The sequence below is a fragment of the Pinus tabuliformis genome, chromosome 7 (assembly GCF_031772625.1).
Source record: "Pinus tabuliformis cultivar Carrire ecotype Pingquan chromosome 7, CPIR1, whole genome shotgun sequence".
Taxonomy (NCBI): Eukaryota; Viridiplantae; Streptophyta; class Pinopsida; order Pinales; family Pinaceae; genus Pinus; species Pinus tabuliformis.
Genome location: NC_142293.1, coordinates 773,594,204 through 773,613,525, shown reverse-complemented (window position 1 = coordinate 773,613,525; position 19,322 = coordinate 773,594,204). Strand labels below are relative to the sequence as shown.

The 19,322-nt window shown below is 33.1% G+C and overlaps 1 protein-coding gene across 2 annotated transcripts; it reads left to right on the top strand.

Moving 5' to 3' along the window:
* The first annotated feature begins 11,472 nt into the window (after positions 1 to 11,472).
* LOC149249870 (glucan endo-1,3-beta-glucosidase 3-like) lies at positions 11,473 to 15,800 on the top strand. 2 transcript variants are annotated; one of them, XM_089458811.1, is made up of 4 exons: positions 11,473 to 12,041; positions 12,405 to 13,721; positions 14,592 to 14,619; positions 14,805 to 15,800. In XM_089458811.1, exons 1-4 carry the CDS (start codon positions 11,960 to 11,962, stop codon positions 14,977 to 14,979), a joined length of 1,602 nt encoding a protein of 533 aa, XP_089314937.1. In that variant the 5' UTR covers positions 11,473 to 11,959; the 3' UTR covers positions 14,980 to 15,800. The 2 variants fall into 2 exon arrangements, with proteins under 2 accessions (XP_089314937.1, XP_089314936.1); XM_089458810.1 differs by having other exon boundaries at positions 11,475 to 12,041; positions 14,802 to 15,800.
* Positions 15,801 to 19,322: the final 3,522 nt, after the last annotated feature.

The following is a 19,322-nucleotide window of genomic DNA, read 5'->3' as shown; positions in this document are numbered from 1 at the left end:
GTGGTGGTATAAAAAGATATGGCACTAGCCTCTTCCGTGGAAACTTAATTTCTTTGTTTGGTTTGTCCTGGAAAATCACATTCTCACATGGGACAACTTGCTACGCATGGGCTTTTATTTCCTGAATATATGTTGCTTATGTCTAAATGGGTTTGAGACAATTGATCACCTCATCTTCCAGTGTACTTTCTCCACAACTTTATGGTTAGATGTTTTATCTTCTCTTCATTTGCTAGATTCTAGTCCCTTTTCCTCATTCGCTTCTTGTATGCAGTGGTGAGATCACAAGACAAGACCTTATAAATCTCTACCTATTTTCCTTGCTTAGGGCATATGAAAGGTAAGAAAAAAATGATTTTTTAAGGATCTCTCCATTAATCCCCACTACATCCTCCCATAGGTTTTTGGGTTCTTCGAAGACTATTTGAGAACTCCTTCGTACAAATCTTCCCGTCCATTATGTTTTCCTAGGAGTCATAGTTACTATCCAATTGGATCTTTTATGGTGTATCCCAAGATGACCATTGTGGTGGCGGTGCCTATATTCTACAACAAGGGACATCTTCTTTCCATATCTGGGAAAACTTTGGTGACATAATTAACACTAAGGTTGATATCTATGTTTGTTGGCCCCTTCTTTATTTTGCATACCATATGCATCTTAAAACCCTACAAGTTTTTGGTGACTCAAAATGTGTCATCGATTGGATCACTAGAAACAACAATCTGCAAGTTTTAAGCCTGAGCCACTGGATGGACAAATTTTTTTCTCTGATCTCTTCCAATTTGATTATCCGGGATCTTCTCTTTTTTTTCATTTCTTTTTTACCCCCTCTTTCCCCCTTTTCTTCACATGAGGTTGAAATTCCATGTTTGGATTAACAACCTTTCATCATATCCACAAAGAGTGGAACATACATGCATATTCTCTCTCTAAGAAGGCTATCAATGCTGAAGTTGGTTACATTTTTTATGAAGAAAGGGTGGGCCAACAAATAATAAACAGTTATGACACCTTTCTATCGCCTCAAGTCATCCATTTTCTCTTGAACAACACAATCATCAGCAGGAGATTCATAAATGATTTAAGACTACTCTAACATCCAATGGTACGTGATTTCATCATTTAGTCAACCAACTTTTATTTGATGTTATGTTCCAGACAAGATTTTTGGAGTATTGAATTGTCTTATATCTAGTACAATTAGCAAGTATGTCGGTAGAATAGTTTTTGTTTACTATTATAGAACACTTCTAGATATTTGGTGTAATCTTGATACTATTGGTACCATCTTATTTATGTATTGCGCTCCAAGTCTTTGTTACTATTGTAGAAAGTTGTAGACTTTTGGGGGATCTATTGTCTACACAGAGCATTTATGCTATATGATTTTGCTCATGTACTCCTTTCTTATCAATAGAATGGATGCTTTCTTTCTTATGGAAAAAAAAACTTTGGATCTCTTGTGTGACAAGTGGTAGATGTTATCCTCTTCCCCCTATTTCAAATCTCACAAGGGACATCTTTGGCCCATTGTGATAAGGCTCAAGGAGAAGGCTCCCCCACCCTTGTGGAGCCTCAACTCTTGATAAGTCATAAATTCCTAGTATATATAGCTTAAGGGTTGTTGGATATACTAATGGTATTATAGTGACAATCTGTAGGTTTGATATTCGACCTTGCCAAAATTACTCCAATGAGTTACTGATTCACCATGGTAAAATAAATAATAATAATTAGAATAGACATGGTTGAAACATTCAAAGCAAAATATTGGATGCATAATGTTTATATTAAAAAACGTGATCTAAATGTTAATTAAAAGATGTATATTTTTTGTTTTCTAATTATGTATTTTATTGAGATTTCAAAACTGTAATTCTCACATGTCAAATATGTAACTTCACCCAGCATAAATGCATTTTAAAGAAATATAAGTTCATTTATTTTGGAGTGAGTTACATAGATGAGCACTAGCTTTAGAAAAATGCACCTTGTAAATTTCTATATTGTTAGCCTGAATTATCCATTTGTAAAGGAGGATGGAAGCACCTAAGACACACTTGAATCCATAATGCAAGCTTGCAATATCATCCAAACCACATGAATAGATATGTAAGGTCCACATGGAAACAATCTAAGGAGACATGTTATATGAATAGAGACGAGCTAAAGAATTAAGAATTGGAGTGAAAAAAAGGCACTAGTGAATACAAGTAGATTTCTCAAAGTAGACACAATATCAACCTAAGAGCACTCTTGTGTTGAGTTGATGATGACATTGATCTCTATGTCCATTCTCATAGAGGGAAAAACTAGCCCTTATTAATCTAACAATTATTCGTGTGTTCATCTTACAAGGACACTGGGGAAGGGTGTAACAAAGAATCACATGCATTCAAAGTTCACAAGCTTAACATGACCCTTATAAAAAAGAATGATATTTCTTCCCAACAGAAGTGGTATGAAGTAGGGAGTAGTAAACCCAAGGCACTACTATGTAGATGAAATACATTGCTATAAACTATGAAGACATAAAAAAAACTAAAATAATAGGCTTATAAAGCACAATCCAGTGGTAACTAAAACTTGTCATACAAACAAATGTAATTGTAGTAAATACATACTCTTCATTAAGCAACACAAAAGAAGAGAGGCCACCATAATTGAGTGACAAAAATACAATTAGAATTCCAAAATTCCACATATCAAGAGAATGGAATATATACCAAAACATATCTTGGATATATGGATTGAAAATGGAAAGACCTTATCAACCTCACTAAGAATTGAAATTTAGCATAACTTTGTATAACATATGGGGTTAGTTTTGATGCTTTCTAATGTGTGAATGGTTGTAGATACTCCACAGACAACTCATGACAATATATCTTAGAATGATACAATAAACTTAGTGGCGTGCTCTAATTTATGATGATTGCTTATCATAAAATTATAATACTAAAAATATTTCTATTTTAATATGGAGAAGCACATAGAAGATAAGAAACAAGCTTGAATGATAACAAGAGCACATCATTAACACATTGAAAACAAGATGTAACATAGACATATCCACAAAAAACTCCAACAAGAAATAAGGATTATGTATTGCTCTTTTAATGTGATATTTATAATACGAAATACAAAGAGGAATACTTTATCATTTGGCATAGATGGATTTCATACATTGAACTAAGCTACTATAAGATCATTTTCTTCTTATGCTTTGCTATGATATCCTACTCCATTGCATCTATCAACTATGGAACAAAAAGTGATTAGAATAGGAACGTAACCCTTTATCCCGTAGCAACTAAAGTTTTAATATCTTCTCATAGTTGATATAGTTAGGGTTAGGGTTTTTGCATGCTTTAACATCCAATCAAGTTTAGGATTTTAGAGCCTCTATAGTAATCTTGAAAGATGGAAGGCTCTCAATGATCATATTAACATTGAGGGGCAATAAATTATGTTTACAAAGTTTGAGAGATAATTTGTGTGTTTCATGCTGGAAACATTGACCATAAATTTGAGGACCTCAATTCAGCATATTAGCATTGACATCTAAAATGGATCTAACATGGCCATAACTACAAATTTCCATCCTGTGAAATACCCAAAATTATTGCAAGTATATATGATCGATTATAGATCATATCCCCTCACTGTTGGGAGGATTTTGGTCGCCAAAAGTTTTTACTTGCGAAGGAGACAAGGGAAAAGTTCCTCAATATTCTCCTTGGAGCACTAGTTTGACATTTACATACTACTTCTCATTTCTATTCATATGTCAGAGTTATTACTTACCTCTTATGGTTGTTTTGATATTCTTATATAAAACCATATTGTTTGGAAACTCTTGCTACACAAACGATGCCATCTCTTATATGGAAGGAAATATTTGCATCTCTTTTTCATAATAAAGCTTGGGTTTCTCATATAATTTCATATTCTCGACATCCACCACTGAGCAAATGCACATATATGGAGATATATTAGGTTTGTTAGCATTGTTACCTTCCTTTTCCGACATATTGAAACTAACCATATATTAGAGACTTTATTTTTGTACTAGGTCCTTACAACCTTCCCTTGTTTAAGCACAAACACACTTAATCCCCTATCTTGAATGTCTTCTCAACTATGTGTTACCCATACTTGGCCTTGTGCTTTTCTTGTGTTTTCTTTAGTTTCTCATGTACATTCGAACAAAATTTCATTGATCTTGGATTTCCTTCTTGTTTCTTATCTCTCCCATGCGACCCACAAACAATATCTAGATGTGACGATAGTAAATATAGAAAGTAAGTTCAAAATGGGACTTGATAGTGGAAATATAGACTACTATATACTAAGAGCATTTAAAATAGATCAAATTCTCATCTCAAGTCCTTGCATGATTATGATTGTAACCCCTCAAATGCTAACCCAATGTCTCACTCAATACACTTGTATATTCATCCATTTTGGGATGAAAACATCTAGATCTCTTAAGCTTCATGTCCACCTTCTCTCATGATGCAATCCAAAAAGCACTAAGAAATAACAATATCTCTAACAATAATTATGTTGATAAAGATTTAAAAAATAAATAAATATTAATACTCAAAATGACTTTAAAGAAATTAAATAGCTTATATCACTATATCACAATTGACAATAAAAAGTGCCCAACAAAATCATTACTTTGTTTTTCACCCCAAAATAAAGACATAATAAATATAATAATCTATTGAAATTTTATTTAAAATATTTCAACCATTTATATATAAAGAAAATAACCTTCTATTTCCAATATTAATTATAAAAAAGTAAATTACAGAACTCTCACCAATCTTGTTTATACTTATATACTGATTCTATTAATCGTACACTTAACACATCAATAAACCCCACACAACTCCATAATTGATACCCCACACAGCTCCATAATTAATACCAGACCCATATTACTTTTTCAAAATATATATATATTTAAAAAATTATTTGCAATATTTCAACCATTTATATATTAAAAAAAGCAACCTTCCATTTTCAATATTAATTATGAAAAGAAAATTTCAAAACTCTCACTATCGCAATTATGATTATCTACTAATTCTATTAATTATAAGCTTAATTCACCCATAACCATTACACATAATAAACTTAATTCACCTATAACCATCACATATCTCCATAATTGATATGAAACCCACATCACTCCTTCACACCCTACCTTACCTTGGAAAAATAAAAAAGCCAACAAACCGTGCATGTGAATTGCAACATATATTGCACCTTTCTTTCAACATTGAAAAATGGTCTTTGGGGAGCTCAAAAGGAGACCCTTTGAAGTTAAAATGTATCGTCCTCAACAAAGATTACAAAGTTAGTGGAGACATTTTTTCCATGCTAAAAGCACTGTAAGTTCATGGCATAAACACTTTATGAGGGTAGGACAAAGACTAAGGTTGAATTTGATGAATTTAAATGGAATATACTATTGCCCTATGTCCTTAAAGTAATCAATGATGGTATCTAAATTTCTTGTGAATGTTTACCTTACAATTACATCAATGTCCCCACAATTATTTTAATCTTTGCTCCAAATGCATACAAGTCTTTGAAGGAGTTTTGAAACGTTGGCACCATGTGGAATTCAATAATGTGCTACCCACTCAATACATCTTCAAGGACCAACCTTTATGTTCATTTGCAACATTGAATGAAACAATCCTTATAGCTTGAAGTTGCATATATATATATATATATATATATATATATAATTTGAATGATGCTAGGAAATATTTATTAGTTTTTCACTTAAAATTCATTTTTCACATATTAAAATCGTAATAAATTAATAATATACACTCTAAATTAGTATGTTTTACCACCCAAAAACATAACTTTATGATATAAAAGCTTGAACAAAATATATTGAAATCTTATCTCTACCATCTCCAATCAAATATTCGCAACATATTCCTTCAATTATTTGCAACATATTCCTTTTAAAGGTACTTTTTCTATAACTTGTTTCTCACAAATGTCATAATCAAACTTTGTGAAGCTTTACTTAACCAATGTAGCTCTTGTGGAAAGACCTTCATAGTGCTTATAAAATAAAGTCTTAACCATTGATATTTTATTATAGTGGCATTGATATTTTATTATGGTGGCTCGACTCCTTAATGTTCCATGTCAAGAAGTCCATAGTCAATAACACATGAAACTGGAGACACTAAACACCTAAAGAGCGTTTGTAACTAATAAAGCATTAAAATGGAAATTAACTTGATAGTAACTTCTTTATAGGGTTTGTTTTTGGGATATGGTTATAGTCTGTAGTAATTTATGTTGGTGATTTAGAGTGAATTATTTTATGATTTGTTATTTATTTTAGTATTTTGCAGGTGAAAGAATGACATAAAGTGGTATGTAGAGTTTGTTTTAATGATAAATTTTAGTTTGAAAATTTAGGGTTTGAAATTTTGTGGAATTGATTTGAGGTATTTAATGAAATATTTTTGGGTTAAAATTTTATGAACATATTTTTAAATTTTCAATTCTATTTTATATATTGAAAGTTTTTTAGTGATGTAAAAATAGCCTCGATCAGAGTTTGTATGTGGAAGTTATGTCTCCCACAAGTTGATTTACTTTGTTAACCATCATGGTACTGTTTGGATGCCATATTAGCCTTAATTACTACTACATGTTGGGTTAGTCACACATGGAATTTCAAGAAGACTTTAGAGGGTCCAAATCCCTAACATTAATAGAGGGTTGAGGTATGCAAAAACCCTAATCCTAACCCTAGACTAATATCATGCTATGTTAAATATTGGGTCACTAGGAAGTGAAGTGGTTCCATTCTTTTAGCGTTTTACTTGTTCCATAGTTGAGTAAAGCATCTATGAATGAGATATTAAAGCATAATAGAAGAGATAAAAGATTTTGTAACAATCATTTGGACCATATTGTTGAGGGAAACACCACGGTAAACACCCATTTCTTTGTATTTGCATTGCATAATTACATAATTGAAGAAAAAATACTAGAGCATATGCCTTATCTTCTAGCTTGGTTTTCTCTCATGTTGGATTTTTCAAGACACATCTTGTGCTCAATTATGTGATTGGTGTGTTCATTGCTTGTTCTTTTATTCCAATTTTAATTACTTCCATGTATTTGAGCACTAAGCTAGTAATAATAGACTAAATCATTGTGTTCATGTTCGTGTTTGAGTTCAACAACTTTGAAGTTCAAATCAAGTTTGATAGTTAAAATTTTGGCAATAAATTTTGTCACTAAATTTGACATATATATATATATATATATATATATATATATATATATATATATAGTCATATTGTCATACACCCTATATTTATTGTCAATAAAATTTGATATCTTAGGTTGAACCCTCCTCTAATGTTGTTGGGAACACTTTTCACACTTGTATTTATTGAGAATCAGAACCCGAAGGCTGAAAGTAATACTACAATTTTAAAATTTAACTTTTTAAATGTGAATCATTTTGTTATTCATCGTTTCAAAAGGATTCTGGCTAAAAACTTTGACAACCACCATAGTCTATTATCTTTTAAAATTTCATTAAAGAATTCTACATGCCTTTTCTTTATTTATTCTGTCATGATCACAATCTACATGTTATGGGTTATGTGTGTTTCACTTATGAAATGAGAGATAGTTGTCTCTAAGTGTAAGAGTGTGTTGTTTATTATTCATGAGTGGGAATAATTTACAAACTTGTGCGTTTGCTTAATGAATGGGAGAGAGTTGTATCTTGCCAATATGAAACCACCAAATGAGTGGATGAAGGCGAAGGCACACAATTTATGCAACTATGCTTGCGCCATTAAGGGTCGACTTGTGGTTGCTCACTGTGTTGTAGCGATGTAACTTGTCACTGTGAGCTGCAACAAGGATGGTTGGTGGCGCGTGAGGTTTCAGGGCTAAAGGTAGCGGGTAAAGTAGGGTTTTTTTATTTTATTTTTTTTAATACGAAACTCTAGAATCTCTCGTGCCAACATACAAACAATTTTTTTTGTCGAACTTAATGGAAGAAATTCAACATGTGATGAAGTTTGACAAACTTTGAACTTGATCAATAAAGTTCGTCGAACACAATGACTTAGATAACAGATACAAGATCTAAGGTAATAAAATGTGTCAAATAATATTTTAGAATATTGTAAGATTTGTTGTGACAAACTGTTCTAGTGCAATATCCATAATAGTTGACAGACTAGTTGGTCTCAAAACATTACTTCTCATGTTGTTAACATCCTTCTTCATGTCATTGTTTTTTTTTTGCTTCACTCAATGACAATAATTACACTTGCAAACTTGTGAAGGAAAAACTTAACTAAAAAATCATGGCTAAGAGGAATATATTTTAGCAAAGTCACTCAAGAATCACACCAAGTTTTATCGATATCAAATAACTTGTTGTAGAGACAAATTGATCCAACAAAGGAAAACATATCATAAGAGGAATCAAATCTATGTTGGGAGAATAACAACAAATCATGTTAGCCATTCAAGCAAAACCTCATAAACCTTCTGCCATTAATTTGTTTCACCTTTCCCTTCAAGTTTAAAAACCAAGAACGACAATAGTCAAAGGAAAACAAATCATAAGAGAAATCAAATCTAGGTTGGGAAGATATCAACACCTCATGTTAGCCATCCAAACGAAACCTCATAGACCTCTTGCCATCACCTTCTTCCACCTTTCCCTTTAAATTTAAAAACCAAGAATGACAATAATTATTCCTTGAAGGAATTCACCATTACTTTGTTTCGCCTTTCCCTTCAAATTTAAAAACCAAGAATGACAATAGTCAAAAGAAAACATATCATAAGTGAAATCAAATCTATATTGGGAAGATAACAACACCTCATGTTAGCCATCTAAATAAAACCTCATAGACCTCTTGCCATCACCTTCTTTCACCTTTCCATTTAAATTTAAAAACCAAGAATAACAATAATTATTCCTTGAATTCCTCCATCTTTAACTACTCAAATATTCTATAAATCATTTTACAAAATTACAAAATACTTTGTAATACAAAATTATAAAATAACAAACTACAAAAAATAGAAAATATTTTGTTATCATAGAAATCATCCCAAAATGCTACACCACTATTATTATTAGCTTATTAGCTCATAGAAAAGAGTCATATAAAAAAGGAATAAAAAATTATGCAAATTAACATTATCACCTTAGAATCAATTATTCATTAAATTTTGTAAAGAAATACTTATATGGAGGGAATACTAGTTAATATAAAATATTAAAATTTATATAATATTATAAATTATAAATTATGATATATTAGCATGAAAAATACTATTTAAATTATTTTATTTTCTAAATAATTTTTTCTTTGAATTAAATTGGAACTATGTTAGAAGTTGAAGTTTTATGTATGTCCTGGAACTTTTTTTAAAAAAGGGAGGGGCTAGTTCCCAAATAAAAGCTTAATCGGGCCCTCGTTTTTTTGTTACATTATACATATCAGAACAAGCTGATAAGAGTCACATCGCAGCCATCAAATCAACCAGAATATTCCATCATCGGCCGAATATATGCCAGCGTCCGCAGCGCTGCAGGATTCGATCGTGGCCGGGGTGCGTGAAATCGATTGCCCCGACCACTAAGTCATGCACTCATGTGTATGTCCTGGAACTTTATATTAGATATTTTTGTCCCTTTTAAGATGACTTAAATTGTCAGTTTTTCCAAACAACATTTATAAAGTGTGAAATTTAATTTATTAGAAAAACAAAGCTCACCAAAAATGAAGTGATTGGAATGTGGAACTTTCATTTACTTAAAAAAACCAAAATTCATCAAAATTAAAAAGATTTGAGTATTGATTAATGGACACCTAATATAGGAATCAATTTCATTTTTATAAATTTTCATAAAAATTATTCAAAACATAAATTGGTGTGAACATCTGAACTTCCATCACCACTTAAGAAAAATCCATATAACTTTCAACAATGTTCTTCATTTTACCTTGAAGATAACAAGTCCAGTCATATATTTTAAGTTATTGATAAATGTTGATATGCTTAGGACATGGATACAATCAAGAAAGACAAAAGACAAATGTGACATAGGTTTAGCAAGAATTCAAAACCTAAGGTTTAGTAACAAAAATAATCACAAATTCCCTTTGATAAAATACAAAAAAAATTAATAAATTTAATTCACTTAACCATGCTAACATTTTTTTTTTCAAATCTTGAAGATACAAATAATATATATATATATATATATATAATTAAAAAACTATAAAATGATATATCTTATTTTCAATATAAGCATGTCTATCAACATAACTATGATACACTAACTAATTTCAATAATTATAAAATTCTCACAAAATTAATTAAGACGTGTCTAATTATTATATGTTTTGGAGTTTTTAAACTAAATATATTTTCGACAAATCATAATTTTTTATTATTTAAAATGCATTAATTATATATATATATATATATATATATATATATAATGCTCTGAAATTTTTAGGGCATTCGAATAGTAGAGACTTTATAGATTCCAACAAATCCCTACTAAATTCTGGCCAATTTTAATAGGAAAATATATCTTAAAAAACTCCAAAATGTACAAGAAATAATTAATCCATAAATTAATATAAACCTTTGACATTCCAAATCTTAACAGAAAAATAAACGTAACATTCAACAAAATTTTGATTTTACATAATAGATAATTATTTCATAATTCATAAATTTATAGTAATCTCTGAAATCAAGTACAGTGAAAAGAAAACAAAATTTGTGAGGAGAAACTCTTAATCTTTGTCAACAAACAAAATTTATGATTGTGAAGCTCTTAATCCTTATCAACAAACAAAATTTGTGAGGTGAAGCTCAACAAACAAAAGCAAAATTTGTGATGTGAAGCTCTTAATCCTTATCAACTTCAACTTTTAAGTCGAGTTAAATGTAGAGAGATATCTTTACTGGAAATTCTTAAATTCAAAGGTCTCAGATTTACAGTGGTGATTACAAATCACCAGAAACTCACAGAAGAAGTGGAGCTCTGTCGTACATTGTTGATTAGAAATCACCAGAAACTCAAACAAGATAAGAAGTGGAGCCCTGCTCGACAGGGTATGACGAGTTTAGACAAACAGACAGTTATTTTAACCATTGTCAAACGAGGGATGAGGCCAACCACAATACAGATAGCTAACCTTTTGACTTAACCACAGTACATAATTACTTTCTGTGGATTGAGATGGGCTCCATCTCCACCACCATACCATGGCAGGGGTGGAGTGGAGTATAATGTGTATTTGCTTTCGGTAGGTCTCAGAAAAAGTGGTGCCTCCCTTTCAATTATTATAATATGTATTACTAAAATGAACCTGGCCACCTTTGTCTTTATTTCCCTTTACCTCGCTTCCATTCACTTTTTCCAAGGACAATTCCATTGAAATTGAACGAAAACATATGTTTAATAGTCTACGAAAGCCAAAGTATACATTTCCTATAACAGTAGAGCTTCCATATTCTCTCTCTTTCCAGCTGGTGGAGGACATGCTGTCTGCAATCAGTGTACGAAAATCCCAAGTTGATAGTGTAAGTTTTTAGCTGGTTCCCAAAACTTTTTTGATTCCCCTCCTCCATCCTGACCACAAAGGATTGGGATAGATCCTTTCGGCTCCGAAGCAAAGCATTACTTGCAACTTTGCAAGTTTATCATCTCCAAAAATCCTTTGTTTCAGTGACCCAGTTGCTTATCCTGCCTCTCACAGATCTGTATTTATGGTGATGAACATGTTAGGACCAGGGCATTGGTAACAAAGCACAGCCAGAGATCCCAACCCATTTTTATTTCGTATTTTTAGCCAAGGAAAAATTGTTCTATACTACAAAAAATTCACACCTGTCATGGGGACATATCATTTGAATGGACAAAGGGTTCAGCAGCTCCTTGGTTTCCTACTCCTATTTTGTGCTGTTATCTGTTCCGGTAAGTTCAGCTTTCTGACTTAGATTGTTTGCATAATGTTTTACTGATCTGGGTTTGAGCTAGTTTGTGATTCTGTACATGTTTTATGTTGGTTGGTGGGTGATTTTCTCATGTAACAAACTATCTGATCAACCCACTATTTATGGCTCTGAGTCTGTGACCCTTTGGCCCAATAGTTCATAAATCGAACTGCAGTCCTATGGGAAAATGTGGTCTTGGTATCCGATGCACAATCTTCCAGAACTGTGTTACAGTTAGCGAGCATGTAGGAGCTGATGATAGGCATTGTTTAGAAACGTTTGACAGTTCTGTGTTCCTTTTGAGCTTATGGTTTGATCTATAATATTATTTATGTGTTGTCAGGAACATCAATTGGAGTGTCATATGATTCAAAGGACAGTACCCTGCCATCTCCTAAGAAGCTTGTAGAACTGCTGATGAAACATGATCTACTCCATGTTAGGCTCTTGGATGCCAATCCCATTGTTTTGGAAGCTTTATCTGGGACAGGGATTGAGGTGGCTGTGAGTATGAAGTATGAGCAAACGAAGGACATTGGAAAATCGAAGTCACGAGCAGCATTATGGCTGAAGAAAAACGTCATGGGTTTCATGCCTGATACCCTCATAACCAGTATCATTGTTAACCATCAAGGGATATCAGAAGAAGCAGTATCGACATTGGTATCTACTATGAAAGCCATTTATTCTGCTCTTGTGGATGCAAATCTAGATAAGCGTATCAAGGTCACAACCACACTTTCATCCACTTTGATTCAAGATGCATCTAGTGTGCCTCCATCCTCTTCCACCAAGGATTTGAGGTGGGTTCTTCACCCTCTGCTGGCGTTTGTCTCAAAGACAGGTTCTTTTCTGATACTGAACACTGACTTTAACAGAGATTTTGCACATAGTGAAGAAGACCTCATTAACTCTGTAGTCGTTGCTGCCAGAAATGCTATGGCATTTCTTCACTATCCTGATATTCCCATAGTTATTAATGATCAAGGTCTGCTTTCCGAAACAATGAAGACCTTTTTAATGACCAAAAATCTCAGGGATCAAGTTCTTGCCCAAAGCATGAATAGGGCTCGGATATGGACAATAATAGTGAAAATGAGTTCTTTGGACGTTTCTATGCTGAAGGAGTTGAGCAGAGAAGGGGAAGAACTGTTCCGCTCAAACTCTAGGGAGCTTTTGGACAATAAAGCTAACTCTACCAGGAACAAGACAAGTGAGTTGGGATCTCAGCTTGATACTTTTCCAACTACACCTATTACAACAACTCCTCCAACTCCGATCACGACCACACCCACAACACCAATAGGAATAACTCCTCCTCCAACAACAATCACACCAACAACCCCTACCACCCCAACAGTTACCCCTTACACCCCTCCCTCAACATCTACCACAACAACACCGACAACCAGCTCAAGCCAAAGTTGGTGTGTAGCAAAGCCTGGTACCCCTGATTCAAGCTTGCAGGTTGCTCTGGACTATGCTTGCGGCCTTGGAGGTGCAGACTGTACAGCAATTCAACAAAGTGGCACGTGCTATAACCCAGATACTGTTTTTTTTCATGCTTGCTATGCTTTTGACAGCTACTACAAGAAGAATGGCATGGCCCCTGGTACTTGTGACTTTGCTGGCAATGCAATTGTGACTACTCAAGATCCAAGTAAGCTATATGCCCTTATGCGAAGTTTGTTTTTTGCCCACTGTTTTTCTTTTCATTGAATTTCTCAGTTTATATGGATTCCTATGGTCCTGTGGTGACGATAAACGTTTTATCCACTTTTACATAGTTTGTTGTCTGCTTGTTTTGTTTCACTGCGTCAACTTCTTGGATACCTTCCGCTGAGTCTCATCTTTACATTGTGTTAGATGATAGTTGAGTTGCATGCTTATGATTCATCTACCCACTTCCATGCCTGGTTGAGCTCATCTGAATGCAAAGACATCCTCCACTGATATACATTTTCCCATTGTAGGTTCCACCATGATAAGTAAGTGACAGGATTATAGACCCATTTCCTGCCTGTTGTCTGTCTTAAAACTGCATGCAACCTTCAAATGTAAACACTCGTTATGGATAACTTGTATTGTTCAGGATATTTCCTTTTGGTTTAATGATGGAACTGTGTGATGTATTAAGAGAGAGTTATATTTGTAGGCAATCTGCTCTTCTGCATACAACATAACTTTCATTTATGCCTGGATATATTGCATATTATTTTTTTCTTTATTGATTTTGTTATGAGAAGCTAAGGGTATGCATACTAAGTTTCCTTTATACCCACTCTGTCTTCTGCAAATTTTACTGTTCCAGTTTATATGAATATAAAAGACGTTTTTGTATTTTGTGCACCGTTTTGGTTCTGCTAGATTCAAGATATTTGACTGTGATTAATATGCTTGACATTATACATTTTCGAAAATCTTCCCTTCATGGGTTAACATGATATACAAATTGAGGCTTGAAATTGTGTGAGATTGGAGAATGCATTGCACTCATGTAAATCTTCCTTTATGGATTTTGTGATGACAGGTACTGGGACATGCACATTTCCACAAAGGTATATACTAAGGAACCGCATTCCTCCTCCTATCTTTTGTACATTTTTCTGTTCTACAATAAGTACTTTTTCAAGTTTTCATACAGAATTGAGAATCAAGATTTACTAGATTTTTGATATATTTTATGTTATATCTCAGCTTATAGTTTTGTAGCATTCTGATTTTTCCAAATTACTTGCAGCAGTAGCAGTTCATCACTTCTTAATACAAGCATACCTACATCTGGTGGCTTGGGTGGTACTAGTATTCCACCAACATCGGGCAATAATGGTGATGCAACATCCATATTCTTCTGTGTTCCTGTTTTCTTTGCTTTGTTTTCTTTGATTGTATCTATGATGGTCGGAAAACAGCTTTAGATGATATCGATCTCTATTGGGTGAATCGAGGAGAAACATCAAGATGTTTTAGTTGGAATAGCTAGTGTAGACAGAGAGCTAGAGGATGTACAGGAAAAACTCTCCAGAGTTCGATCCCATTTGTCCCAACATTTTTTTTGATGTAATGGGGGGAACGCTAGGAGAGACTTTGAAAATGGGTACACCAGTGCAGTTCAGGTAATTCTTTCACTTTGTAGGAAAGAGACGTTAAATATAGTTGGTATGCAGGTTTCACTGGGACAAATTGGTTCCACATTTTTTAGTTCACTATCAAGTAAAAGCTTTACAAGAGCAAACAATTGTCCATTTTCTGCAGCGTCCTGATTTCATGCTATACTCCTTAGTTTTCGGAATCAAGAATTTAATTAACAAACTTTGGCAGCAGAATAGCTCTGCAGTTGTCCTGCCTCAGGAGTGTCTGAGGTGTGAGCACTATGTGGCAACAGCTACTTATTTCAGTTGCATCTTCCTGTGTGTTGGAACATTGTTGGTAGAAGCAAAAATGCTAGCAGCAGCCAGTTCTGAAGACCTAAATGCCTGTATCAATTAAAATCCAATAAATGATATAGTGTAGCAGATTTCTTCTAGGAGCTTCTTGGTATTCAAGCAAACAAAGTATATCATTATCACTGTTATCAAAATCCATCTTGTATTCAAAGCCATGCTCATCTTCTGGGGTCTGGATGTTGTTTTTTGGATGGATCAATCATCAAACAGTGTAATTGACAACTATGGAGATGTGGGCCTTGATAATAAAACTGTTTTAAAAGAATGTTATCTCATTCTCATCTTCTTGCTAACCTTCATTCAAATATTTATTTTAGCTGTCTTTTGCATTTTTCTGTGCGTTATCGGTGGGGATGTATTTTTCACCGGAACCAACAGCTATATCTAAATACCCAATTGCCTGGTGATATGTTGTTAACACAACATATTGGTAATAGTGCAGTAGTTTTTTCTTAATAGATATTGGCATTTAAGCGAAGAGTGTGGACTGGACACCATTTAGAAGCAGGCATGCATGCAATGGAGTGTTAATATGTAAATTGTGTGTGCTGCTTAATTTGTCAATAAATGTGGCCTTAGTTAATATAATAGATTTGAATGGCTTCCATGGTGTTTTCTCATTTTAAATTATCGCACTGCACTTTTCATTCTGAAACTACCCCTGGTAAAATTCTATCATCCTGTGCTTGTGGTTATTTTAAGCATTCATGCTTAAAGAAGCAAGTACCCTGAATTATCCAAGATCTTAATGGTGGAAAAGTTGAAGCAGAATTCTTTTAGTGGTGATTTATTTTCAACCTGAAACTATGATTGATTACTATGTCAAAAGTAAGAGTGGACTGAAAGCAGTAAGAAGTTCCTGGCGCATGACATTTTTATCTTCTGAGATCAAAATTAATGAGTCAAAATTTCACTAATGGTGTTGCCTTGGGCACTAAAATGTTTCAGAATTTTGTAGGATTTTCTCTTGTTTAGTGCACCCGGCTTTTACTCAATGAATCTTCTGAGATCAAATTTAATGGGTCAAAATCTATGAAAGGTGTTTCCTTGGGCACTAAAATGTTTCAGAATTTTGTAGGATTTTCTCTTGTTTAGTGCACCAGGTTTTCACTCAATAAATCTCTGGCATATCACGTACTTTTGTGGCATATTAAAAAATACCCCTAATCTGACTACATATTGGAAAATATTTTTAAAAGTCATATTATTCAACTCCCTACCAATATGAACCCAATACACTTTCTCAATTTAAGAGACTCTTGTTCTCACTATATGTTGTAGATATCCATTTTTCCATTAACTTTTTTATATCCCTTTATATTTTTTCATTAAATTTGAGCTCCATTTTTTATACTTAACAATATATTATATATCATTATGTCATTTGAGCCCCAGTGAAACCCCGTGGTGATATTACTCTTTTATCATCCGTACTGTATACTTGAAACTTTGAAAACAAAATCTTATATTATTTACAAGTTGATGACATGTTTGTATTAATAGAAGCATCCACAAGAGGACCTGGATCCAAACATCCTAGAGTCCCGAGTTTTCTCTCTGGGTGGTGTAGTTCTGTGATATGCCCTATAAGAAAGTCTATTTATTACTGGATTTTTTGTTCAGTTTACAGATCATAATTCTCAGATATGGCACAGTTAGTATTTTTGGTCCACAGAGTTCTGTTTGAATAGTTTGTTTGGCATTCTCCCATACAAGTCCATTTCCACAGACTACAAAACAGTATGATGTAATATAGTGAATTTACAAGGCTGTGAATTATAAAATAAGTTTTGAGATTTGAATCGATTGAGCTTCCTTTTGTTTCAAAATATTTTAGGATCTCTACAGCTTTTGTTTTAATTTAATCTGCAATATAGCATGAAGTACTCCCCAAATAAAATTTTGGAACAAAATGTAAAAAATAGTTCAATATTTACCATATTCAAGATATGAAGTTTGAGATATTCAAAATATCATTATCATTATAAAGAAGTTTGAGATATTAATTTATCAATTTAATATAATGTATTCACCATGTTTTGATTATTAAACAAGGTTATTTTGCTAATAATCATCATGGAACAGATTTGAGATATTACTTCGATATGTAAAAGCAAATATAAACATATTAAAGTTTCGGTTATAATGAAATGAGGTTAAAACATGGATCATTAATTATAAACAAGTGAAATTAACAATTATATTCGAGAACTTTAATGATTTTATATGATGAACTGTTTCAAATGTTTTGATGGTTATGATGACTCATCATCTTCATCATTTCCTATAATTATCTGAAGTTGTTGAGAGTATCATACTCTTTGAAATCTTCTGTCGTTTTGTTAAAATTATTCGTGGGTAGCACACTTTTGGGGAATCTCTTTTCGTTTTGTTATAATTATTTGTGGGTATCACACAGTTGGGGAATTTCTCTTTAACGAAATTATGTTTTTCCCATCTTTTTGGCAAATTACATTTTGAGGTAAAACGATTTATTATTTAATATGTATATATTTTTTTCATGATATATTAATAAAATGTTCATACATGTTTTAGGAATATTGAGGAGATCAAAACACCACAATTTTTATTTTTATTTTTGTCAAAGGAGTTTTTCATCAAAATCATTCCTTTCCGACAATTCAGTGATAGAGAAAATAAATTGGCAAAAAAACTTAGTGAGATTGCCTCTTTCTACCCGGCAATTCCGATTGTTCCGACAACTAAACCAACTGTCATCGGCTATCTCTCCATAGGCCCTATGTCAGCCTCAAAAGGTTCTACATCTGCCCAATTGGGAAACGTTTGCCTTCTGGAGTAGTTTCCAGCCCTCTTGGCTCAAAAATCTCAGCTCCCCGACAGATTTTGGATTTCTGCACTGGAAGACTATGTTGTTTATGTGTGAGCCCTTCTGGCTCTGCGTCAGCAGCTCTGCGTGGGCCCTTTTAGCCTGGTGTCAACTCCTCTTGGGTCTGTGTTGCCTCCTCCTGGTGTCTCCGTTGCTTTGTTGTTGATCCCGGGTCATGGTGAAGATACTCGAACCCAACTATCCCTGTCCCTCATTGCAAAAGCTCACTATTGAAAATCTCCTAGTAGTTACTCTGCTTCAAAAAATCGGTCCTCTGAACTCTGTGTGTGTGTGTATCCAAGTGACCCTCAAGCCTTCTTAAATAATCTCCTCGTTGACATTCAACGGCTCAGATTAGAAATTAATCAATGGCTAAAATCATTTATGTTTGATCCTTTTCTTCTTTTAGAAGTTACACCCATAGTTAGATTAATACCCATTAATTATTTTATTTTCCTAAATTTAAACTTAGGGTCCCTTTAAAAATAATTAATTATTTTAATAAAATTGTTTCTGTGTGGAATTTCCCAAAATGTTTTCTGGGTTTTTTGAAATAAATGTGCCTAAGCCTCCCCGCAAAATTTGAGACTTAGAGCACATCTGATGCTATCAAAAATTAACATAACAAAGAGGGTATTTGTAATACAATTTAAAGTAATATAAATATATGTAAGTGGCATAATTCAAATTAATAATAATATATTTATATATAGTTGTAATTTAATTAGTTAATTATTTGAATTATAATTAAAATATATTGATTTAATGTATTTTATATATAATTATGGGTTGGATTTATTGCTAAGAATGAGGAATTTTCGCTAATAAATAAATAGAGTTAGAGTGATATCATGGATTTGCAACATATTACCTGTGATATTTTCTGTCTTGGTTTGTCCATGGAAATGGGGTTCACATCACAAGAAGCCACTTGGCGGTTCAAGAGTAGAGCACTATGGTTATGGGA

Bases quoted from the DNA above. Each gene is read 5' to 3' on its own strand.
- LOC149249870 (XM_089458810.1), top strand. From the start codon at position 11,960: ATGGGGACATATCATTTGAATGGACAAAGGGTTCAGCAGCTCCTTGGT. The intron at 12,042-12,404 runs GTAAGTTCAGCT...ATGTGTTGTCAG, and splicing joins TTGTGCTGTTATCTGTTCCG to GAACATCAATTGGAGTGTCA. The intron at 14,620-14,801 runs GTATATACTAAG...AATTACTTGCAG, and splicing joins ACATGCACATTTCCACAAAG to CAGTAGCAGTTCATCACTTC.